This window comes from Caloenas nicobarica, chromosome 27, assembly GCF_036013445.1.
Source record: "Caloenas nicobarica isolate bCalNic1 chromosome 27, bCalNic1.hap1, whole genome shotgun sequence".
Taxonomy (NCBI): domain Eukaryota; kingdom Metazoa; phylum Chordata; class Aves; order Columbiformes; family Columbidae; genus Caloenas; species Caloenas nicobarica.
The window spans coordinates 5,255,056-5,278,332 of record NC_088271.1 but is presented as its reverse complement, the minus strand read 5'-3'; the positions used below and the strand labels follow the sequence as shown (position 1 = coordinate 5,278,332).

The 23,277-nt window shown below is 62.1% G+C and overlaps 3 protein-coding genes and 1 long non-coding RNA gene across 8 annotated transcripts; 2 read left to right on the top strand and 2 right to left on the bottom strand.

Moving 5' to 3' along the window:
* The first annotated feature begins 7 nt into the window (after positions 1-7).
* LOC135998971 (uncharacterized) lies at positions 8-1,385 on the top strand. Its single transcript, XR_010607666.1, has 3 exons — positions 8-161; positions 342-384; positions 671-1,385. It is a non-coding gene; the product is annotated as an uncharacterized LOC135998971 (long non-coding RNA).
* On the bottom strand, positions 1,355-3,075 carry NDUFA7 (NADH:ubiquinone oxidoreductase subunit A7). The gene is made up of 4 exons (XM_065652316.1): positions 2,994-3,075; positions 2,835-2,884; positions 2,614-2,763; positions 1,355-1,607 (listed from the first exon to the last, which is right to left on the bottom strand). The coding sequence occupies exons 1-4, from the start codon at positions 3,042-3,044 to the stop codon at positions 1,511-1,513; spliced, it is 348 nt and encodes a 115-aa protein (XP_065508388.1). The 5' UTR covers positions 3,045-3,075; the 3' UTR covers positions 1,355-1,510.
* A 38-nt stretch (positions 3,076-3,113) lies between these two features.
* RPS28 (ribosomal protein S28) lies at positions 3,114-3,736 on the top strand. The gene is made up of 4 exons (XM_065652317.1): positions 3,114-3,215; positions 3,291-3,338; positions 3,419-3,544; positions 3,626-3,736. The coding sequence occupies exons 1-3, from the start codon at positions 3,177-3,179 to the stop codon at positions 3,539-3,541; spliced, it is 210 nt and encodes a 69-aa protein (XP_065508389.1). The 5' UTR covers positions 3,114-3,176; the 3' UTR covers positions 3,542-3,544; positions 3,626-3,736.
* A 542-nt stretch (positions 3,737-4,278) lies between these two features.
* Positions 4,279-18,058, bottom strand: KANK3 (KN motif and ankyrin repeat domains 3). 5 transcript variants are annotated; one of them, XM_065652310.1, is made up of 11 exons: positions 18,040-18,058; positions 12,063-12,137; positions 10,059-11,774; positions 9,745-9,844; positions 9,350-9,550; positions 8,746-8,833; positions 8,263-8,482; positions 7,867-8,009; positions 7,360-7,560; positions 7,177-7,275; positions 4,279-6,935 (listed from the first exon to the last, which is right to left on the bottom strand). In XM_065652310.1, the coding sequence occupies exons 2-11, from the start codon at positions 12,097-12,099 to the stop codon at positions 6,879-6,881; spliced, it is 2,862 nt and encodes a 953-aa protein (XP_065508382.1). In that variant the 5' UTR covers positions 12,100-12,137; positions 18,040-18,058; the 3' UTR covers positions 4,279-6,878. The 5 variants fall into 5 exon arrangements, with proteins under 5 accessions (XP_065508382.1, XP_065508379.1, XP_065508383.1 ...); XM_065652307.1 differs by lacking the exon at positions 18,040-18,058 and adding an exon at positions 17,037-17,124; XM_065652311.1 differs by lacking the exon at positions 18,040-18,058 and adding an exon at positions 17,037-17,124 and having other exon boundaries at positions 4,279-6,932.
* Between the last annotated feature and the right edge of the window lie 5,219 nt (positions 18,059-23,277).

The following is a 23,277-nucleotide window of genomic DNA, read 5'->3' as shown; positions in this document are numbered from 1 at the left end:
CACCAATGGGGTGCGTGGGCGGGGCGCAGCCGCGTGCCCTTGAGGAGGCCCCGCCCCCCGCTCTCCTCAGCGCCCCGGGGGGCGGCGGCTCCACGGGCTGAGCGGGGCTGCGCACGGCGGGTGTCCATCCCGGCCTCCGGCTTCCCATGGGGCCGGTTTAGGTGCGGTTCACAGTCCTGCTCTTCACTCGCCTTCCAGCCTCCGCCCTCGGCTTGCACAGGACATGCAGCCGATGCTGCCGCACTGGTGTCCCTGGCCCCGTGCCGGCAGGAGGGCCTTCCCCGGTTGTTCCCTGTGTGCTCACCAGGCGCTCTAACCCCCCCACAACTGCTCTCTTACAGAAACATGTTTCCTTCCAATCTCATCGAAGCTTCGTTCCAGCAGGTGAGTTCACTCTGGTGCTCAGCTCCAGACGTGGCTGCTCCTCGCGTCCGGGGGCTCTTCCCCACCCACTGTCCAGACAAGAGCCCCTTCCCTTTCCCTTCCTCTTCCCCTACACCTCCCCTTTCCCTTCCCTTCCCTCAGCCTCCCTGCCCACCCCAGGGTGGGAGGGGGCGTGTGGGGCCATGGGCTCACAGGGACAGTCCCACCTGTCCCCCCCGGGGGCCCCCCAGCAGCACGGCTCTTCCCCCGCACGCTGCTCTTGTTCAGTGTCTACTCTGTCCCACAGAGGCAGGGCCCTGCTCGCGTGGTTTGATCACAACAAGACAGCCTTCCCTGGCCACCGCGGAGCTGAGCTGTGCCCGCATTCACCTCTGCCTCTCCCTGGGACTTCTTAAACCTTCCCCTCGAGGCAGCCGGATAAACCTGCTGCCAAAGCTCAGCCTAACTATGGTCGGCACTGCTCCAGCCTCCTCCCACAGCCCCGGGGAACAGGCACACGCTCCAGCACATCACCGGAAAATCCTCAGCGTAGCTCACCACAGTTACCAGGTCACCTCACCGCAATCACCGCGTCAGCACAGGGAGAGCCTGGGGGACCCACTGTCACCGGGGATGGGCTGGAGCACAGCGCTCAGCAGCTGAAAAGTGCGTAGCTGCAGCAGGACAGGCTCACTGGGATGTCGGGCACTTACGGTAAAAGTGCCACAAGCAACTTAACCCACGTCTTACTGCAAAACCAGCATCATGTCCTTTGTGGCTGGAGTGTGTTTTATTCACCTCTGTCTCAGCTGTATTGTTGGGTCTCGTCTTGAAGTACGATCACAGTTAGGTTACAAATCCACTGAGCGTAGCTCAAATGCACCTACTTGTTGATTTTCCCCTCAAGAAAACCTTGCACCCAAAACAATATTAAAGAGTAGTAATTTGGGTACCTCAAATATAACAGACAAAATGCAGGGGGGAAAGATAATCACAGCTTTAAATACATTTATTAGCCAGGCACCAGCAGCACGAGGACAAGTTCCATGCAGCATCACTGTAGCAAAATCCACCGCAGGCCTCCCCGTTAAAGTGCTGCTTTGTAACAAACCGTGACCTGCGCATCCCACCTCATCATGTTTACTTCTCACAAATAGGGCTGGTCTTTCGAAAGTTCCCACTTCCTAAGTGGTGGTCCTGGTGTCACGGGTTTTTTCTCAACTGTTGTCACTGCAGAGCCCGAACTGGGGTAGAGGAAGGAAAAGAGAGAAGAGGCTTTAGTGACACTATGGAAAAGCAGACCCACACTAATCAGGAGTACAGGTTTTATTAGTGCTAAAGGGTTTTTTTAAGTCAGCTTCCAGCTATTTAATGAAATATAACAAGGGCAAGTGTAGAGTCTTGCATTTGGGCAGGAACCACCCCAGGTTCCACTGTAAGTTGGGGAACGACCTGTTGGAGAGCAGTGTGGGGGTCCTGGTGACAGCAGGGTGACCGTGAGCCAGCACTGGGCCCTTGTGGCCAGGAAGGCCAATGGGACCTGGTGGGGGAGTAGAAGGGGTCTCCTGCCCCTCGACTCTGCCCTGATGAGACCTCATCTGGAATATTGTGTCCAGTTCTGGGCCCCTCAGTTCCAGAAGGACGGGGAACTGCTGGAGAGAGTCCAGCGCAGCCACGAAGATGCTGAAGGGAGTGGAGCATCTCCCGTGTGAGGAAAGGCTGAGGGAGCTGGGGGTCTAGAGCTGGAGGAGACTGAGGGGTGACTCATTCATGGGGATCAATATGGAAAGGGGGAGTGTCAGGAGGATGGAGCCAGGCTCTTCTGGGTGACAACCAGTGATAGGACAAGGGGCAATGGGTACAAACTGGAACACAGGAGGTTCCACTTAAATTTGAGAAGAAACTTCTTCCCAGTGAGGGTGCCAGAGCCTGGCCCAGGCTGCCCAGGGAGGTTGTGGAGTCTCCTTCTCTGCAGACATTCCAACCCGCCTGGACACCTTCCTGTGTAACCTCATCTGGGTGTTCCTGCTCCGGCGGGGGGATTGGACTGGATGAGCTTTCGAGGTCCCTTCCAACCCCTGACATTCTGTGATATGTCACTGATTCAAGAGGCAATACGGACACAAAGAATTATTTCAGTGTTCCCCTACCAACCTGTGCAATCCCGCACTGCTTACGAGAACAGTTCTGCGTTTCTGGCCTAAGCCCAACCTGGCTCAGACCCGCTCAGGACAGCCCAGCAGGACCCACCTGCCCGCCGGCGCCCCCGCCGCCAGGTGTTTCCGTCCCGCCGCCACCACCACGGGCGGCAGCGCCTCCCGCCGTCCGTCCCGCCCGCAGTAATAGTTATTGGCGAATTTGTGGCTGGGGCCCACCGGGAGCCGGGGCGGCGGCTGCGTCCTGCACAGAGAACAGGTGCACAGGGTCAGCCGCGGCCGTTCCGCGCCGGGCCCCGCCCGCCCCGCCGGTACCTCTTGGAGATCTCGGTGTAGCGCAGCGCCAGCTTGGCCTGGAGATTCCGCTGCAAGGCAAGGCCAGAGCGTCTCAGCCCCGCGGGCCGCTGAGCCGCGGTGACGGCTCTATAGAGCTCAGCGGCCCGCGGGGGTCGCGGCGCCCGGTGCCGCTCTTACCCCCGCCAGGAAGTTGCGGAAGCGCTGGATGAGGCGAGTGGCCGTCGCCATCTTGGCCGCTCTGAAGGACGGCGAGCGAGCGCGCGGGGGACGCCGGGAGCGCGCGGGGTCTCGCGAGACTTGGCGGCGCTACATAAAGCGGCGCGGGGGTCGGGCGGCCCCTTTTTGCGCCGCGGAGCCGCCATGGACACGAGCCGCGTGCAGCCCATCAAGCTGGCCAGGGTGAGCGGAGCGGGTCCCCTGTCCCTCCGCGTCCCCCTGTCCCTCCGTGTGCTGACCCCCGCTCTGTCCCCGCAGGTGACCAAGGTGCTGGGCCGGACCGGCTCCCAGGGGCAGTGCACGCAGGTGAGTGGCCGGGCCGGGCCGGGCCTGGGCCGGGGCGGGGCGGCCGGGCCGGGCCGGGCTGACGCGCTCTGGGCCCGCAGGTGCGTGTGGAGTTCATGGACGACACCAGCCGCTCCATCATCCGCAACGTGAAGGGGCCGGTGCGGGAAGGCGACGTCCTCACCCTGCTGGAGTCGGAGCGGGAGGCCCGGCGGCTGCGCTGAGCGGTGAGCCCGGGGCTCGGCCGGGGCCTCCCGGGGAGACGGGCCCTCGGCTCAGCCAGCGCGGCCTCCCCTGTTCTGTTGCAGGTGATGAAGTTTTACAGCGTTTACTTGGAGCGGCTGGTTGGCCTCTGCGCGAGGTCACTGATGGAGAGGAGTGTGGTGCTTGTGTTACTGCAATAAAGACTTTTCCCAGTAGTCCCATGCCTGGGTCTGACTTACTGAATGCGAGTGCTCCGGTCTGCCTTAGTGCTTATGTACATGCCTTTTGTTGTTGGGTTCAGCAGAGGGACAAATGCACGCTCTGCTTATTAGTGGGACTACACATAATGGCTTCATCGTAATATTACTGTGTTCTTGCATTTTTATTAACCTGTCACAGCAAAAATAACTCTGTTTTGATTACAGTAACCTTAATCCTGGCCTTCCTGGTATGTGTTTTTCTGTATGTAACTGGTAAAGTGGCACCGTTAAACTTCTAGGACTATATGGAAGAGGACTTAAATTACTTCAATTACAAGTTGAAAGTCAAGCTTTGGAACAGCTTGCAAAGAAGCAACCTGCTACTTGTGTTTTTCTGTCCTGAGCAAGCTGTTCTATAAATGCTGCTATAAATACACCTGCTCACTGCCTTTCCTGGCAGTTGCTCACAGAGGTTGTGTGCTTGTCCCTCTCACTTTAGAGGAGTTAGTAAATCAATCTCACTTATTTTCTTCCTCAGCTTTCCCTTCCAGCACATGATCGGCTAGAAAGATTTATTCCTTTAGGCTATTACACAAAGTAAAAGTAAGGCTGAAAGGATTAGGAATGAGCCTGAAAACTTATCGTTCAAAGGCTGTTTTAAAAAACAAAAATAGTGGTGTTTTCCATCTGGTAACGGAGTGATGCTGGTTTGTGGTGTTTGAACAGAGTCGGGTCTGCAGCTCTGGGTCCTGTGGTCTCTGGTATGAGTGTTCTTCATTCTTCAGTGCCCTGAACTTGATTAAGGCACTTCAGTGGCAGTTGGGATTGAGAGTTTGAGTATCCCAAAGCTGAGGAGGAATAGATGTTCAAACCGCTGAACTTGCAGACAGGGAGGGCTGCTGTTAGGCCTGGCTTTTCTCCCTGCTGTGGGCGTTGTGGCCTGGTCAGCTTATGGGTCGCCTGAGGTGGGTTTTGTGACTGGAGGAAGCTCTTGTCAAAATGTGCTCGTGCTGTTTGATCTAATTCTTGATTCCTCTTCAGTGGTGTTTCAGTTTCAGAGCACTGGGTGAGTCTGTGCTCCCCTGATTCGTGTGACACAGCAGAACTCTGGGGAATGAGCTCTGCGAGTGAGAAGACTTGGAGTTAACTTCTCTGGCTGCTGGTTGTTTCCCACACAGCTTTGGCAATGGCCGGAGAGCGTTTGCTGCGTTTGCTGCGGTGGTGCTAGCCCTGACTGAGCTGAGTGACCGAGACAGGAGGCATCAGCTGCGAGTCGGTCACCAGCCGGGGGTGGCTCAGCAGCTGCAGCCCTTCCCCAGTGTCCCCGTGGGGTCAGCGTGGCCCGTGGCCGTGTGAGGGAGGTGACTTTGCATCCCCCCTCCCCATCTGATGGTTGTTCTTTAACAATGCAGCTTAATATCAGAGCAGCAGCTGAACCAGGGGGAGTGAAGGGCTGCGTCTGGTCCCAGCGTCCTGCTCAGTCCTATGAAGTGAAACAGGCCAGAAAACGCCACAGTTCCTGACTGGGACGGTTCAGCTGGAGGAAAACCAGACTGAGGGATGGAGCCAGTTCATAAACATGCAGGGAATGAACCGAAATGTGTGGCATCTGCTGCGGGTGAGGGCTGGGCCAGGCTGTCCTGCGGTTGAAGCTGTTCTGGGGGCTTGAGCTGCACAAGGAGGCAGGAGACTGCTGATGGGCACTGTAACGTTTCAAAATAATTTTACTTAACATTTTATTTATATCTTAAAAATAAACATTGGTATTAAAATATCAGTAAACAAACCTGTGAGACCCAAGCAGTGAGCACGGCATACATACAGAGCGGTGAACTAGAGCAGTGTGAGTGTCGTGTGTTAACTTCAGTGCAAAGCTGGAACAGGCCCGTGGCCAGGACAGCAGCGCAGTGCCCAGGACGTGTTTCTGGGGAGTGTTTCCCCACAGAACAGCTCAGAGCAGGCTGGGGGATGGCGGGGGAGGCCAAGGAGCAGACATGGGGCTGCCACACATGTCACCTTTGTGAAGGATTCAGAGCGGAGCTGGCTGCACATGCAAAAGCCTCCTCTTCTTCCCGGTCCTCAGTCCTTACCTCATCTGTTCCCACCCGCCTGGCGCACACACGCTCGCACAGACACACACACGTCCTCCAACATACACGTCCATTTCCCTGGGCTCGCTCTCGGCTCTTCTGGTTCAGCTTTTTTCTGTGGAGCCACCCTCAGATGCTCTCCCCTGCTTTCAGATTCAGGTTAGACATTCTATGATTCTATAAGGAAGAAATTGTTGCCCCTGAGGGTGGTGAGAGCCTGGCCCAGGTTGGCCAGAGAGGTGGTGGATGAACCATCCCTGGAGACATCCCAGGCCAGGCTGGACGGGGCTCTGAGCAACCTGAGCTGGTGCAGATGTCCCTGCTCATGGCAGGGGTGGCACTGGGGGAGCTGGGAAGGGCCCTTCAACCCAAACCATTCCATGATTCTCCCAGCCTGGCTGCAGCCCCAAGCACCCAGAAGTTCTGCTCCTGTCGAGCAATTCAAATCACTGAGTGATTTCATGTTGAATTCCATCCTTTGACTAAGCAATATAATTTTTTTCCTTTGTGTGCATATGCTAGAAAAAAAATTCAGATTTCAGTCAGGAAAGGAAATGCCAGCAAAGGGCAAATATTTCCATCTGGAAGTGCTCCCAGCCCGTGTCCGAGGCAGCGTTAACCAGCTGGTTTGTGTCCCCTTGCCTGCTGAGCGCTGCATCCCTGCCAGCACGGAGCTGATGCTCGCCCTCCCGCAGCCCTGTCCATGTCCCAGCTCCACTGCCTTCCCAGAGCTGCCAGGAGCAGAAACCAGGTGCTATTTCTGCAGGTTTGTTTTCTGCTGTCTGTGACTCGCAGGGGGCTCTGAGGTGGCGCAGCTCCAGCGGCCACGGTGGGGAGTGGGGGAGTGGGGCCAGCATTTCCCACCCTGCTGTCACTTGGTGCTTGGCTCCCATCACTCGGAGCGAGGTGGCTTCATGTGGGCTGCGCTTCCAGAGCAGGAAGATTAAAGCATCTGCAGCTGTGGGGAGCAACTTGGCAAAGGAGTGGCAGGAGAGGGGATGTAAGGTACAGCCCTGTGCTGATGGGGGCCGGCTGGCATGGGGCTGGCCCCAGCTGGATCCCAAGGTCTAATTTGGTTTCTTTTGGCTCCCAGGGCTCTTTGTGGCTGTCGGTGGCGTCCCCTGCTGCAGAGAGAGCAGAGTCACAAAACGTCACCAGAGACCCCTCCAACAAATCCTGGTCGGGGCCACCAGGCTGGTTCCCTGCTACCAAGCACATGGCACCTGGGACTCTGTTCTCGCCCCTGCAGCCCCTTCCTGGGGAGCATCATCTGTGTCATGGCCCTGTCCCCTCCCATGGTGCCACCTCTGTGGCCCTTGTGTGGGACAGAGCACGTGGCAAGTGCCGGGGGGCTGCGGTACTCACGGGCAGCTGTGCCTTCGTGCCGTTGAGGTGGGCGTAGAGGAGCACAGCGATGTTGCTGTGGCCGGCCTCCAGTGCAATGGCGACAGCATTGTTCCCATCCTGGAAAGGAAGGGAGAACCCTTGGGAAGAGGTTTGGGGACAGGACACGGGGTGGATGAGTGTGCCCAGGCCCCAGTGGCTTACGCTGTCCACGATGGAGATGTTGCAGGTGGGCTGAGCCAGCAGCAGCTTCACGGTCTCCACACGGCCGTGCTCGCAGGCACACATCAGTGCGGTCGAGCCCTCCTCGTCCTGGAGGTTCACGTCGGCTCCGCAGGCGAGCAGGGCTTCCACCATCTCCTGCCGGCCGTGGCTGACGGCCAGCATCAGCGCTGTCTGGCCAGCCTGTGACACAAGGGACACTGCCAGGCTGCTCCTGCCCCAGCTATGCCACCCGCTGGGTCCCACGGAGGGAGCACCGCTGTCCCCAGTGCCCACGCGGTCTCTGAGCAGGTCCCGGCTGGAGATGAGGCGTGGGTGAGACCCAAGAGCCCTGATGCCAGGCAGAAGCTCCTGTTGTGATGCCCTCCCCATGTACTGGCCCCTCCAGGTTTGGAGCCACAGTCCTGCCCTTGGAGGAGCCGAGTGTGGCCCCAGCAGCTGCTTGGTGGTGGAAGGACAGGGTCAGGGTGGCCCCCAGCCCACACCAACCTGGCTGGCCTTGGCGTTGACGTTGCCCATGCTGAAGAGCCTCCTGACCACGCTCATGTCGTCCTCCTGCTCAACAGCCGCCAGCGCTGCCAGCATGAGCGCGGTGTAGCCGGCTTTGTTCTGGTGGTCCACGTTACAGACCCCTGTGGGGAGGGTGGAGTGGGGGGCTCAGGGTGCTGTGGGGGGCACAGACCGAGCCCTGTGCCCGGCTGCGACCCTGCCCAGGGTGCTGTGAGCCATCCCACGGGCACACAGCTGCTGATGGGCTCCCTCCATCAAAGCTGGGTTCCCAAAGGGCTGAGGTGGCTGCCCAACTCCCTCCCCACTCTCTGTGCACAGATAGATGTGACCCGGGATGGTAGCGGGGGGACGTTTCTGGGGGAGGCGACCACTGACCCGTGTCCAGCAGCAGCCGCACGATGCGGAAGTTGGAGTGGGAGACGCTGTAGTGCAGGGCCGTGTTGCCGTTCCCGTCTGCCAGGTTCACCACGTGGGCCAGGAGAGCCGGCGAGACCTCGGCAAAGGCCAGGAGGTGGTTGGCAACTGTGTCAGGGACAGACGACTTCTGGCTGGACAGACGGAACCACTCCTGCAGGACCAGGCTGTTGCTGGCGAGCTGCGGGCGGTGAGCGGGGGCTGAGGTTCCCTCTCAGCCTCTGCACAGCCCGAACCCCACCTCGCCCCGCCGCAGGGAGCAGAAATCCTGCTCCAGAGGGGCCAGGATGAAGGTAGGACCCTGAAACCCCCAAAGCCTGGAGCAAAGGGCTGTTTCGGGGGGGCTGCTGAGCCAGGTTTTACTGGCCCATCTTTGGGGAGGGCCAGCCCCGGGGGGGGCCCAGCAGGAGCCGGGCGAGCCCTCCCACCCGCACCCCCACTCACCACCTCCTTGTTCTTGGTGGCACCGGGGTGGCCCAGGTGGGTCTTGACGATGAGACAGGCCTCCCGCATCCTTGGGCTCAGCTCGAACCTGGGGAGCGCAGGAGGGGTCTGCGGTGTGGGGCTGCGTCACCTCCCCAAAACCGCACTGGCAGGGACACCCCGAGGCCCCCCACTGAGGTTTTGCTCCTCTCCCCGATGCCCAGGGGCCTCCCGGAGCTCCCTGTGGTGCCATATCCAGCTTCTGACAGCTTCAGCCTCTGCAAACCCCTGCTGAATCCGGCCTTATATGGATGTGCTCAGGCACAATTCACCCACTTTTAGGCCAATTTTTTTCCTTTTGTTGAAAAATGCCATTAAGGGCTGCTGTTGTTTTGTTTTGTTTCTCCTCCAAACTATCTTCTCCACCAAAGAGGCATCTGGGCCCTGGGTCTCATCCTTTCCTTAGCAGACCCAAGAAAGTGGAAGGATTTTTTGCTGCTGAATGGTTTCTGCAGGAGCTAAATTTGTTTTTCCCATGGGCTGCACTGAAGCTGGGGGAGATGCCCCGAGGCGGCAGGGCCGGTGCCAGCCCCGTGGGGAGGGACCCTTCCCCAGCAGCACTTACTTCTCCTTCACCTCGGGGGGCTCTGGCAGGGTCACACTGGCCCCCTCGTGCTCCTGTTCTGCCTTGCACTCGTCTTCCCCGGCCTCCTCGTCCGAGGTTTCGCTGTCCCCTTGCTCCTCGCTGTCAGAGCTGTCGGCTGAAGCCTTCTCGGAGGAGCTGTCTCCTTCCTCCTCCTCCTCCTCGCTGGATGTGCTCTCGTACCTGCACAGAGGGAGGATGCTCGGTGACAATGTGGCACCTGGCTGGTCCTCTCCAGGCCCCCCTGTTGTGCTTCCAGCCTGGGGGGGATCACAGAATGTTAGGGATTGGAAGGGACCTCGAAAGATCATCTAGTCCAATCCCCGATGGATGTCAGGGCTGGCGCAGAGGGGTGGCAGGAGCCCCCCGACACGTACTCCCCGTTCAGCACGCCCACAAACTGCAGGCTCTTCTTGCTGCCTTCGGCCTCGCTTCGGGGGGGACCGTCCCGCTTCTTCATGATGGACTTGAGAGCTCCTGGGGGAAGAGAGATGGTGTCAGGGGCCAGGGAGCAGGAACCTCCCCGCAGGGCACCCCAAACCCGCCAGACCCCCGAGGGACATGGGCGGAGAACAGGCAGCTGCTCTGACACACACAGCGCTGGCCCTGCAAGCGCTGTCCCCAACAGGGCCACCCTCTCCCTTCCTCCTTCCCCACCCAGGCCCTGGTGTCACCCCCAGCACTGACTCACCGGCCGCAGGGCTTGGGGCAGCTCCACCATCCCGCACCGGTGACGGGTCCTGGTCACTGTGTGTCATCTCTGGCACTGCTGCCGCGGGGCCTGGGCTGCCCTGCCACGTCCCCACCGTCACTCTGGTGCTCTGAGCCGCGGGGCTGCCGGGAGCATCGCCCGCCCCGGGCTCCGTCTGCTCACCCACCGGGACAGCGCTGCCCATGTTGCTCTGGCTGCCCTTGTCTTCACACCTGGCAGCCGAATCGGGGCCGACCGCCACGTCCCGCCCGTCGGGGCGGCAGCTCACCCCCACGCAGGTGGTTGGGGGGCAGCACCCCACACCCGCCTCTGCCGTCTGCAGGGGGTCACCGGCCGCCCGGCTCTGCATCGCCACCGCCGCCTCCACCAGCGCCTCGGCCACCTGCGGCTTGGCCATCACCTCCTTGTCCGCGCGGCCCTGGGGCCGGCGCGCACACACCTCCAGCCGCAGCTCCTCCAGCTCCCGCGTGGCCTCCCGCAGGTGTCCCTCCATCATGGCGATCACGTCCTTCTGGTGCCCCACTGTCTGCTGCAGCAGCTCCAGCTCCCGCTCCGCCTCGCTGGCCACCCCCAGTGAGGACTCCAGCACCCAGACGGCCACGTCCCTGCACTCCCTCGCCCCGCCGTCCGGCACGTCGCTGCCCTGCTGCTGCGACCGGTAGTAGAAGACGGCGTCGGTCATGGCCCGGTCCTCGCCCACCGCCACGGAGCGGCACAGCCTCTCAGCGGCCCTGGGGCTCCTGCCCGGCCAAGCCCGGCCACCTCGTTCCGGCACGGCCAGCTTCTCCGTCAGCTTCCTCAGCTCCGCGATCTTGCTCGCTCGCCCCTTTGCCGGCTCCACTTCGCTCTCCGGCCCCTCTCGGGGAGGCTCCTCGCTCAGCACTGCAGCCTCAGAGCCAGCGGGGCGGCCGAAAGCCTCGCTGGGCTCCGCCGACAGCTTCTCCAGCAGCTTCGCCTTCTCCCTCTTCAGCTCGCAGATCTGCGTCTCCAGGAGGGGGATGGTTTTCACCTGCTCCTCCAGGTCCCGCAGCTGCCGCAGGGCCGCAGCCATCTGCTCCCGCACGAGCTGCAGCGGGGCAGCGCTGAGCCCCGCGGCCGGCGTGCTGCGCCCCGAGCTGCCGGGACTCCCCCGGCCCCAGCCCCCCTGGCCCTCGGCGCCCACCGGCACCCAGGGGGGTGGCTGGCTCGGGCCACCCGGTGGGCCCCCGCGGGAGGAACCAGCGACATCCTGCAAACGGCCTTGCTCCTGCTCCAGCCTCCTGCTCGTCTCCAGCAAGGTCTTCTCCACCCGCGGATTTTGCACCGGGCACTTGCGGGTGGGAGGTTGGAGCAGCCGCACGGGCGCCGGTGGTGACACGGGGTGGGAGGTTGGTTTGCTCAGGGACTCCAGGGGTGCGCGGCCGTGTGGGGACAGCAGCAGCGCGGTCCTGCCGTCCTCGCTGGCCGTGGAGGCGAGGGACTCGGTGGAGGTCCAAGCGCTGGCGTGGCTGCTGGGGCTGCGCAGGGCGCTGGGCGGCTGCCGGGCCCCTTTCGCCCTGTGAGGTAGCGGCACTTTCTTGAGTGTTTGGCCACTTTCGATGTCATCAACGTATTTCAGGAAATCCAGGTCCAGGAGGAAGCCGTAGGGGGTTTCCACTGAATATGAGCTCTTCTCCCCATCGTCCTGGTCCCGGTACAAGAATGGGCCCCCGAGATCTGCAAGAGGAGCAAGGATGGTCAGGCTGGGATCTGGTGGAGCCAGAAAGGCTTTTCCAAGTGGGTTATAGTGGGATTTGCAGCCTGCAGACCCCACCCCGCCATGATGCTGCTGCCAGTGGGCACAGTGGATGGCTTGTCCCCAGCACCCTTGGTGACATCGAGTGTCACAGGGTACATACTCTGTGCTGGGGTCAGGAAACCCGTCGTGATGGGACAGCTCAGCTGTGCCACTGCCCTCATGCTCCGTCTGCTGTTCCTGCCCAGTGACAACCCCAGTCGTGTTACCTGGGAGGTTCTGGTTCAGGGGTGCAGGCTGAGCCATCTTCTCCCCGGGATGCTGCCGGCCAGGGGACCATCAACCTGCAACAACAACGGGGCCATGTCCGGTGAAACCCTGCAGAGCAGCTGAGCCCCATGCGGCCACCAACCACCGTCCCCTGCCCAGGGCCACCCTGTGGCCACCCCCGCCTCCCTCCAGCCCTGGTGCTGCGGGGCTGGAGCCTGAGCCACGGCCGGGCGCTGCGGCGCTGCTGCGGCGCTGCTGCGGGGCTGGGGAGTGTTTGTACATTTAAGGAATATTTCACAGCCGCGCCGCCAGCTCCAAGGGTGCAGAGTCATGAGTCAGAGCTCGGCCACACCAGGGGAGCGGGCTGGAAAATTTAAAAAAAGAGGCTGCAGCCTTTATGGGTGCGATTCTCAGCTGAGAAGTTTGCTTTGGATCAAGGGAATCGATGGTTTTGCAAAGCCACGTGCCTGCAGACAGCTGCCAGCACCCACCGGTCGCTGGGTGTGATGTCTGTCCTTGTCACTCGGGCTGACCAGGGCTGGGGTGTCCTGTGCTGCCTACCCCTATCTCAGGGGTGTCTCAAGAGCTGGTGACCCTCAGGAGGGACCCGGCTGCTTTCCCCCATCCATGATGTGGGACAAGGCACGGTGGGAGGCGGGGAATGAAACGTGAGCCTGGTTTTCCCAGGAGCCAGGCACGGGCGTGCTGGGTGAGAGCTGGCAGGAGGCAGCTGTGGTCCAGGGGTAAGCTGGGGGGGCACCAGCTGTGAGCGCTCACCTGGGACCTGCCACATCTGGCAGCACCTGGGGGCTGGGGCTCAGGTTCCTGGTGGGAGCGGGACGGGGACAAACAGCACAGGGAGCACCCGCGGCAGCTGCACACGGCGTCACCTCCCGGGACCGTGGAGTGCGGTGGCCCTGCCCGCGGGGCACAGGTGGCCCTGGGGCTGTGCAGCTGTTGGTGGGCAAAGCATTTGGCACAGGGCTATTTTCAGCAGAAAGCAGGGGAGGAGGCAAGCCGCAGAGCAAAGGCAGCTCAGGCGCTAAGGGAAGCCAGGGCCCAGGGCTGCCCAGCAACAGGTGCCAGATCTGGCCTTGGTGGCAGAGAAACACCCACATCCATCCCCAAATCCTCCGCCCGTGACAACCGGAGGATCCACACTTTTCTAGCAGACATGCTGTGGCTGCCCCTGTCACACAGACCAGCTTAGGGATGAAGTGACAGCCCCGGCTCGCATCGCTGCCCACCACGGCCATGGCGCTGTGGTTGCCAGCCCGTGGCTGCCCTGGCCACGCGACTGCCAGAAGCCAGAGGAGCAGCTGTGGTGGCAGCGCCGCGCCGGATGTAGGCTGGGCACCCCGGCGATGTGGCAGCCGCCAGCGCACGGGGTTGAGGGGCTGAGTCCACCGGGCGCGGACGGGACGCTGCCCATCGGTCACGGGCCAGATCCTGGGGCTCTCCCCCTCCTCTACCAACCCACCTGCAGCCAGTGCACATCCCAGCTTCCACCTTTCCTTGGGGTCACCCCGGCTCCATGCTGGCACCCAGCGTTCACGTGCCACCAGCTCCATTCCCAAAGGGTCTGCTCATCCCCTGCTTTGTCTAATCCCTCCCGCGCTGGGCAGCATCCAGGTTCCTCCTCCACACGGCCTGTGCCCTCACCACAGGTAATTAAACAGCGTCCGGGCCAGGACAAACTTCCCGCCGGGCTCCGTGCACGCCGTAAATCAAACGGGAGGAAGAGGGAGAGCAACAGGAGCTGGAGCCAGCGGGTGCGGAAACGGCCGGCAGCTCCCTTCCGCCGCCCGGCCGGGAATTGTCCTGCCTGGGGCCGTGCCAGGAAAAGCCGCCCCCACCGGGACCCTCACCGGGATGTGTCCCGCTCTGCTGCTCCCGCTTGCAGCAACGGTGCCCTTTGCTCCAGCACTGCCTCGCTGTCCCCTGCGCTGAGCAGGGACACGCTGCTTGTCCCCCTGCCACCTCGTCCTGCCCCTGCAGCTGCTGTCAACCGTGTGGCTGCACTGCCCGTCCCCAAAGCTGGCAAGAGCCTCCTGCAGCTCCCCCACAGCACTCAGCCCCCATTACTTCTGGTCCGATGGGATGTGCTGGACGCAGGGCAGCAGCTTCTGCCTTCACCCAGCTCTGAAACAAAGGGTGAGGCCAGACGACAGGTCCTGCAGGCTCCCAACCACGTGCAAATCACCCCAAGGATCCCATGATCTGCAAACCTCAATGGGGTCCCTGTGATGTGAAAACTCTCCTGGGGACCCTGTGATGTGCAGACCTCAACAGGGTCCCTGTGATGTGCAAATGCTGATGGGGACCCTGCAATGTGCAAACCATCCTGGGGACCCTGCGATGTGGCAACCTCCCTGGGCTCCCCACCTCATGCAAACTGGGTTGCCAGCGGGCCAGCCTGGGTGCGGAGGCAAGCGGGAGGCTGGAATTGAGCTGGTCAGGGTGGGCAATGGAGGCAGCCAGCCCCGGCACGCAGCAGCGAGAGGGTTAAGTCCCCATACCTGTGGCCCAGGCACCGCCAGCACCTGCCGGCCCGGCCGCACAAAGCCACCCTTGTCCCCCACCAGCCGCCATCGCCGCGGCACCGGTTCAAAGAGAAGCCGCTCTCCACCTGGGCTGAACCCCTGACGGGGAAGACCGTGTCGGCCACTTCGGTGCCAAAGGCTGATTTTTGTCAGCTTTGGCTGGTCCCCTGGGCGCTGGGGCTCGGTGCTGCCCCGGGGGGGCACAGCCCAACCCAGCAGCACCCCTGGGTGCTAGAGATGGGGGACCCTGTACGACCCACCTTCCTTCAGAAGAAATGCAGGTGTTGTTTCTAGCCTGTGTTTCCACAGAAAAGCGAGATGGTACAAAGCAAAGCGCTGCTGGGGAGGCTCAGCAGCAAGAGGAGGAGGAGGAAGAGGAAGATGTGCAGGGACCCAATCGTCCTACACTTCACTCTGAGCTCACATCTATTTCCCCCTCTTGCCGTCGTACCTTTGCTGACACAGGAAACTTGGGGCCAAAGCTGGAGCTGCTCTGCTCAATGACAATAAAAAGCCACATCAGGGATGGGACAGACTGGGCACAGCTCACGTGCCACCTGGTACCCACAGCCCAGCCCCTGGGACCCCCGGCCTGTGGGGGGCAACCTGCACTCTGGGTCCCCAGACCCTGGGCTGGCAGGGGACAGGCCTGGGGGAGCTATTTTTAAAGCTCTGGGCTCCTTTGGGCTCTTTTCCTCGCCGGGGGCAGAAGTGGGGCAGCCCCCGCCCCGGCTTGGCCACGTGCTGCCGTGCAGCCGGAGCCGCTCCACCGGCGTGGCCGGGGCCGGACACAGGGAGGGCTCTCCCCGGCTCTCCTCCTGAGCCAAAATACTGAGGTCATGAGGAATGTGAGAAGAACAGAGTCCAGAGCAGCCCTGGCCAGAGCGACTTGATTTATCTCGGCCAGGCACGCTTCCCTCGGAGCTGCGCGCAGGCGATAAGTGCTGAAGCTCGGGGCCGAGGCTGTTCCAAAGTTAAAGGGAAACCACTGCGCAGGCACACGGCTTCCTCTGCTGCCAGCGACCTGCCGGGATTCGGGCTCCTCGCACGGAACCGGCCGTCGCACGTGCCTGTCACCTGCAGTGTCACCTGCTGGCGCTGCAGGCTGGGTGCGGGTGGGAGGTGTCCGGGGTTCATCACACCTTCCCAGCCGCCTGTCCCCCTCCCCTGCCTTGGGCTGTGCGGGACGCCCTGTGCTCTGCGCCACCGCTGTCCCCACAGCCGCTCGCCCGGGGGCCACCTTGGCCACGCCGTCCAGGCTGGGGCTGCTCCCGGAGGGGGCGACCCGTGTGGGTGGGTGTGCTGGGGTTGACCCAGGGAGGGAAAAGGAAGCACTTCGATCCCAACAGCCTAATTTCAGGGTTGGGCTGTTATTTCTGGAGTCGTCGTCATCATCGGCCCGGTTGGCTGGGAGGATGCGGGGGCTGGTCAGGCTCTGCACCCGCTCCAGCGCCTCGGGGACTTCCCTGAGCTCACACAACACCTGGACAACAGGCACACGGTCCATACGCAGATGTACTCACACAGGGATGATGTCTACGTGCCCTGTCACACCTATAGCTCTATAGGATTCCTATATCTCCACTAGAAAACATCTACCACTTGTCCTGCGCCCTCACCACAGCCGCCCACCAGCACTTTCCACCAACACCTCCCCAGTTCCTCGGGGCCGGTGACAACACGGGTTGGCAACGAGCACCAGCAGCTTGGGATCGCCCTGCTGCGAGGAGGTGCCGGGGGACGAAGTGAATAAATTTACACCCAGGGTGCACAGGCACAGTTGGTTACGCACACAGCCCCACGGCAGGTTCCTCGTGTGCACGCAGGGAGCACCCCAGTCCCTGCAGCACCCCAATCCCTGCAGCACCCGTGTGTCCTCCAGCACCCCGGGATGTCCACAGCGCCCCAGCCCCGTGAGCCCCCCGTGCTCCACAGCACCCCCAGTCCTAGCGGGTCCCCAGCACCCAGGGGAGCCCGTCAGCACCGCCAACCTTGCGGGTCACCAGCGGCCCCGGGAGCCCCGCAGCACCCCGGGGTGCCCCAGCACCCTGCACACCCCCCACGTCGGGGCTCCCGCCCCCAGCCCAACACACCCGCCGGGGCCTCCCCGCCCTCGCCAGCCGGGGTGGGCGGCCCAGCCCGGCCCCGAGGGCCCGGAGCCGCCGGCAGCGGCGCCGGCACCGCCGGGGCGCGGGCACAAGCCCGGCTGCCGCTGCCGCCCGGGCGGAGCCCCCGAGCGGGGGATGCCGGGGCCGCCCAACCCCGCCGCGGGCCCGGGGGCTCCGCAGCAGCCCCTCGGCGGGCCCCGGCGGCTCCGGGGGCCCTGCGGGGAGCAGCCGCCGGGACCAGCCCCCGCCCCGCCGCCGGAGCCGCGCCTGGAGCCGGTCCCGCCGCCCCGTCCCGTCCCGTCCCGTCCCCGCCGCCCCTCACCGTCCCGGCCGGGCCTCTGCGCTGCAGCCGGGCCCCAGCGCGGGGCCGCCGTCCCGGGCCCGGCGGCTCTGGGCTGCTCCGCGGCGCCGGGCAGCGCTGCCCGCCGCGGGCCGAGGGCGGGCCGGCAGCGGGGCCGGGCGGGAGCGCCGGGGCGGGGCGGGGGGGGCCCCCGGGCTCCGGTCGGGACGGGCCCCGGCCCCGCCCCCGGGTCGCTCACCCCCGGGGGGGTCCCCGCTCAGCACAGCCACGGGGGTCCCGCCGGCTCCCGAGTTGGGACATCTCCCGTCGCGGCCACCCGGGGGGAAGGGGTGTCCGGGTGAACCCGGGAACGGGGGTGTCCCCTGCCTGGTCACCCCGGGCGTCCCCCGTCCTGGTTACCCTGGGGAAGGGGTGTCCCTGGCCCCAGTGAGCCCAGGAAGGGAGGTGTCCCCTGCCCCCATCACCCCAGGGATGGGGGATCCCCTGCCCTGGTTACCCCTGGAGATGGGGTGCCCCTACCTGCTCACCTCTGGGATGGTGACTCTGGGGAAAGGGGGACTCCCTGCCCATGTCCCCCGCCCTGGGCTCAACGCCGCTGCCGGCCGGGGGCCCGCGGGTGGCTGGGGGCCCAGCTCTTGCCCCACTGTCCTGCCCCAGCCCAGCCACCCCCAGCCTGCCTGGTCCCCCCGGCCTCGCACACGCGTCGCCTCGTCCCCCCCATGGCTGGAGCCCTGTGCCACTCGCCCTGGCTGGGCTCCCCCCGGCCTGGCCCCGCTGGGTTTTGGCAGCTCTCCCTTCTCCCAGCAGCAGGCTCTGTTTGTCTCCTTTTCTCGCCAGCTTTCTTCCCTGCCTGCTTCGCGCACCGGTCGCTCAGCCAGCGCGGTCTGGGCCGTCCTCCATCCCGCAGGGACCCCAGCAGTTTCACACCTTAAAGCTCAGCCTCAATAACTGCTTCAACCCCTTTTAACACTGAAACCCTCAGCAAGGATTTTTGCATTTTTTCCTTTCCTTTTCAGTTGCTCACCCGCCTGGGTATTTTTCCACGGCCGGCTCTTCTGTAACACTACTCATGGGAAGAGCAGGAGAAACAAGATGTGCTTCCCGCGTCCCTCCCAGCCGCTGGCTGGCAGCTCGGGGACTTCCTGAGAAAGGGTTTGCATCCGGACGGAGGTACCTTAATAGCCCTGATGGATCTACCTCCACCGACAGGCCTTGTTGCTCTCCGACCCATTTACATACTTGGCCTCTCCAGCATCCTGTGGTAATGAACTTGGTGATTTCATGCCCTCGTTCTGTCTCCGAAGCAGGTCTAGAATAGCACTGCTCTTGTCGATTCACTGACTGCTTGGCAAAGAATTCGGTTGGGTCCTCTGTAGCTGTGTGACTTGTCTTCTCCCTCTAGACATGGAATGGTAAAGTCTGGTGTGACGAGTGAATTCCCACTGGTGTCCACTCAGCGGCTGCACTGCAGAGCTCGCGCCCTGTGTCCCGGCTCAGAGCTCCATGAAGGGCTCACGTCAGGTCCCTCACTCCTGTTCTTGGACATCCGACAGAAACGTCACCCATCACCACACGGCGTTTCTTGTTTCCTCCTTGAGAAGGTGGGGAAAAATCCTGCAAAGGAGGAGCTGGGGGAAAATCCCATAAAGGAGGAACTGGGAAAAATGAGCTTAGGAAAGAGGCATCACCCCAGCTTTGGACCTTGCCCACACAACTGCTGCCACCCCAGCACCAGGGCAGAGCTGCGAAAAGGTCAGTGAAAAGGTGGGGGGGCCTCCAACCACCCAGCACCCCTGAGGAAATACAGACCTGGGGCTGCCTAAATTTCTGTGCTGGAGCACAGAACCGTGGCAGCTCAGAGATATTTCCAGGCTAAAACTCCACAGCAGCCTTTAAACAAGAGGTGTTGAGTTGTTCCCAATGTTGATCAGACTCCACTGGTGACCAAGAACAATTAAACCCAAGGGAACAGACCTCGTTTCTAATATTCACTGTTTTCTGTGGAAATTCTGCAAAGCTCGAATCTGAAGACATGGCCAGAGAATTCAGAAGGGCTGGTTGGTGTTTTTAGCTCGTGTAAATCACAGCTGCGCAGAGAAAGGCGCTTCCCAAGTCTGGGCTGTCGGCTGGTGCGGTGGCTTCACCCCGGGCCAGGGACAGCCCCCCAGGACCGGTCTGAGCTGTGGCACCCGCCTGCCCAGGCCAGCGGCCCCGGCAGCCACAGCCAAACCCAGGCTGGGAGGCAAATGGCAGCGCCTGCGGCTTTCCTGCTGCTCCCGCCTACGTGCCGAGCTCTGAGGTGGTGGTTGGAGATATTCAGGTGGGTGCTGCATGGGTTAAAGATGACCAGATGCTCAGCCCCTGTAAGGTTACAGGTAATGATCAGGTCCCACAGCCTGGGTCCGAGCTTTTCATTCGGCATCTCTCATCACCCTATGTGGAGTGGGGAGGAGGGCTGGCCAGGCTTTCGTTCCTGCTCTAGGAGCAGTTTTGCCAAACCCCGGTGTTTTTCTGGTGCTGTAGTGCTGTAGTTCAGCTGTTGGGTTCTGCAGACTTTCGTGGCATCGTGGCAGGGTCCCGGTCCTGGACCTCACGCTGCCCGGGTAAACCAGCCCTGACTCTCCCAAGAGCATCTGTCTGAACAAAAAACTCCAGGACCTAGTGAGTTTCCAATTAATCAGAAACATTAAAAAGCTTTTTTTGGTTGACAAGAGGGTCTCGAAAAATGGCTTTCCATGTGAAGCCAAATCCTTTGTCTGCTGCCAGTCCAGACTGGGACTGTGCATGTGATCGTGCCTCAGTTTCCCCATCAGGGCAGCTGGAAAGGGAGTGTGTGTGTGTATGTGCACGTGTTGTGACGTGCACCGGCGTGGCAGGGTGCTTCTCTGCAGCGTGCTGGGGAACAGAGCCCTGGGAGCTGGAAGTGGCTGCAGACTGACACAACAGGCTGGGTCCACGTCCCTCCGCATGCAGCACAGAAACCAAGTGGTGTCAGCACATGAGAAAACACACAAAGCTTGGCCAGGCTTTCGGCTGGCTGTGAGCAAGCTTTCGCTGTCATTCTGCCTCATTCAGGTGGCCCTTGGATGGAGAGAGCCTGAGAAAGGCTGCTGCAGGTGCCGGCGGGGAAGGGCTGCGCCCTGTGTGCTGCAACGTGAGCTGTCCTGCTCCTGCAGCTCTGGACAACTCCGTTTGCTCCCTGGGTGGTGGGATCCCAAGCCCTTGGGCATCTGGTCACCTCCATGGGCATCAAGCTCCCAAAGCCCTGAGCATCACGGCCCTCTCTAGGCGGGTGTCCAGGGCTGGCTGGTGGTGTCCCATGGCCGGGACAAGCTGCGTGTGATCAGGGCACACCTGGAAAAGCAGCCGGTGGGGTGTGTTCCAGCTGTTTCCTGGCTGGCTGAGTTCATCTCCGCTCGCTCCAGCTCCACCAAACCAGTCCGAGCCCGGCTCCATCGCCCCTTCCATGGCCCTGTGAACGGGCTGGCCCGGCCGGGCATGGCACGGGACCCACGGGCAAAGCCTGGCTGGGACTTCGCCTGGCACAGTCCCAGAGGAAAGCAGTGCGAACGCCTCTGCGCTGCAAAAATAAACCAGCCCAGGCACTTCCCTCCCGCAGGCCGGCTGTCCCTACCCAGCCCGGCCGCGCAGGATGTCGCCGTTTGCTGCGTGCACTTTCAGAGCAGGCAGGAAGCTCGTTTCCTCTCGCTGCTTCTGTTCGGATCCTTCCTCCCTGGGATGCTACAGCAAAACAAAGGAGCTGAGAGCAGAGCAGGAGCAGCTGCCCCAGCTCTCCAGCTGTGCAAAGGCCAGGGGACCTGGGGAAGGGTCCTTGAGGGGCTGCTGGACACGGACACCTGCACTGGGCTCAGACCTGGCCGGGCTGGTGGAGGCTGAAGCCATTGGGGAAGCTGCACCCCGACAGTGGGACAGCCACCCCACAGCCCCCCACCAACAGCCTCCCCCCTCACCATCTCCCACCACCCATCACCCCCTTGAACCGGATTTAGGGCTGTGCTGTGGCAACTGCAGCAAATAGAGAACACCTGCAATGTCACCCGCTCCCTGGGGACCTCCAGCCATGCCACCCTCTCCTACATCCCCCTGATGTGTGTGACCCTGTGAGCCCTCTCACCCCCAGTGTGGCCCTGCAAGACCAGCCCTCCCCAAAGTGCAAGATGCTCTTGTCCCCCATCCCCTCTCCTGTGTTCTCTCTGATCTAGCCGGCCGCAGGTGACATTTCGTGCCTGTGCAGCACAGCGGCACAGGCTTTTATCTCAGGCAATATTTCATGTGCTTGGCACAGCACCCAACCAGTCCTGGCGAGGCTGGGGTGGTGCTTTTTTTTGTGGCTACGTTTGCAGCTCAGCCTTATCAGGGCTGAGGAAAATGCCGTCCGGGTTTTCCGCAGGCAGGATTTGCTTTGGCTGGGGGCCAGCAGCACCGGGGGGACCTGCCCCACCAGCCAGTGGCTTTCTGCTGTGGCATGGCCGTAAACACTCCCCAACGGCTGGCGGGATGCTGCTGGGCCTGGGACTTGCCAGGTACCCAGGTCATCCTGCACACGGAGACTTCGCAGCCTGGGGCGCCTTGAAAAGTTGTGAGCTTGGCTTAAACTCAGCGCTCCTTAAAAATGGACATTTTTCTTTTGGAGCTTCTGGGCTGTCTCCTTATGTTCATCTGTAGCCGGTGAGCTGCAAAATGTGTTTTGAAAACAAGTGCCCACACTGATTCTCCCCAGATGGGGTCACTCTTGCAAGGGGGCAGCTAGGGGTGACATCTGCTCATGTGAATTCATGCGACCTTGGGGTCGGTCCCACCTTAGGGTGGGCTCCAGGCTGCCGCCCATCCCAATGGAAATGCTCTTGTGCAGGAGCAGCAGCCCTGGCACAGCTCTGAGATCCCGGCTTTCGGTGACAGGGGAGGACACTGTCCTGCGTGAGGACGCGAGTGTCCCCATCACCTGGAGAGTGACATGGGCTTGGCTTTACCCACTGATTTCCAGCTCATCCCTTCACCCTACGGATCAGGATGGAGATGGGTGTGCACCAGGGAAACAAACCAGCCCCAAAATACTCTCTCTGAGGGCTCCCTGCCCTCTAGCACCCAGCAAAGGTGCCAACTGCGTCCTTAGGAAAGTCCTGCCCAGCGGATGCCCTTCTGCCACAGCCACCAGCAAACCAACCCCTCAGTCTTTCCACAGGGAGTTATTTCCAGCCTGTTCCATCTCTCCACTCCCCTTCACTCCAGCTGTGCTCCCCCCTGCTGCAGAGCCCCTGGGCTCACGGCATCCGACTCCGCTTTGACATTTCCAGCGAAGCCGAGAAAGGCCGCGTGTGTCTGGGCACACAGAGCGCCCTTCTCCGCCCGGCGCCCCGCAGCCGGCAGGTTCCCAGCCGCTGGGGATCTGGCAAGAGCTGGGGCAGTGCAGCAGGACCTCCCTGGCAGAACGGCATAGATCTGCCATTGAACAGCAGCAGAAAAGCCTTTCTGTGCCGTCGCCTGGAGCGGAGCAGCTGGTCCCGGCATACAATCAAGCCATTGAGTCGGCGACAGTGGAGCGGGACCAAGGAGATGAGCTTTCCCGCTCCCTCCCTTCCACGGGCTGGTTTGGAGACTGAATCCTCCCCACGGCAGCACCTCGGCTGCTGCGTTCTGCTCTTGGATCTCCACTGGGAACCTCCCACCCCACCGCGGACAGAAGCAGGTTGCCCAAGCATCGCACCATCGCCACCACCTGCAAGAGCTCCCTCCTGGCCACCCCCCGTCCAGGGGGCCCAGGAGTCCTGGCGGCCACTGCGGGGAGGGAAATGGCCCCTGTGTTGGCACCCAGCTGATTTTTTCTTTGCCAGCAAGCGCAGAGGAGCTGGAAGGTGGCTGATCTACAGGACTTCTTCCTGCAGATGATGCACAGTGAAGCTGGGGCCTCCTAACTTGCTGGCCCAAGCCCACCTGCACCGCAGGGACAGGGACAGCCCTGTGGGGACACCGGGAGCAGCCGGGTGTGCAGGACCTGTGTCCCTCCTCCCTCAAGGAGCAGGACAAGAGGGACAGCGTGTCCCAGCCCCACAGACACAGGACATGGGGCAGGGGAGCACCCGCAGCACTAACAGCACCCAAGGGCTTCTGAGCCCAGTGCAGCACCCATGGGTGCCCTCCAGACATGTCTCCCCCTGAGCACGGGACACCCAGCAGTGCTGGCACTGAGCAAGGACAAATACCCAAAACGAGGGACATTTGTTAACAACTAATGTATGTTTGG

Excerpts from the sequence above, each read along its gene's own strand:
- NDUFA7 (XM_065652316.1), bottom strand. The coding sequence starts at position 3,044 with ATGGCGACGGCCACTCGCCTCATCCAGCGCTTCCGCAACTTCCTGGCG. Across the intron at positions 2,885-2,993 it reads TCCGCAACTTCCTGGCGGGG|CGGAATCTCCAGGCCAAGCT; the intron begins GTAAGAGCGGCA and ends CTTGCCTTGCAG. Across the intron at positions 2,764-2,834 it reads TACACCGAGATCTCCAAGAG|GACGCAGCCGCCGCCCCGGC; the intron begins GTACCGGCGGGG and ends TTCTCTGTGCAG.
- KANK3 (XM_065652310.1), bottom strand. The coding sequence starts at position 12,099 with ATGGCTCAGCCTGCACCCCTGAACCAGAACCTCCCAG. Across the intron at positions 8,834-9,349 it reads CCCCCCGAGGTGAAGGAGAA|GTTCGAGCTGAGCCCAAGGA; the intron begins GTAAGTGCTGCT and ends TGCGCTCCCCAG. Across the intron at positions 8,010-8,262 it reads GCGGCTGCTGCTGGACACGG|GGGTCTGTAACGTGGACCAC; the intron begins GTCAGTGGTCGC and ends CCCTCCCCACAG.
- RPS28 (XM_065652317.1), top strand. The coding sequence starts at position 3,177 with ATGGACACGAGCCGCGTGCAGCCCATCAAGCTGGCCAGG. Across the intron at positions 3,216-3,290 it reads AGCCCATCAAGCTGGCCAGG|GTGACCAAGGTGCTGGGCCG; the intron begins GTGAGCGGAGCG and ends CTGTCCCCGCAG. Across the intron at positions 3,339-3,418 it reads CCCAGGGGCAGTGCACGCAG|GTGCGTGTGGAGTTCATGGA; the intron begins GTGAGTGGCCGG and ends CTGGGCCCGCAG.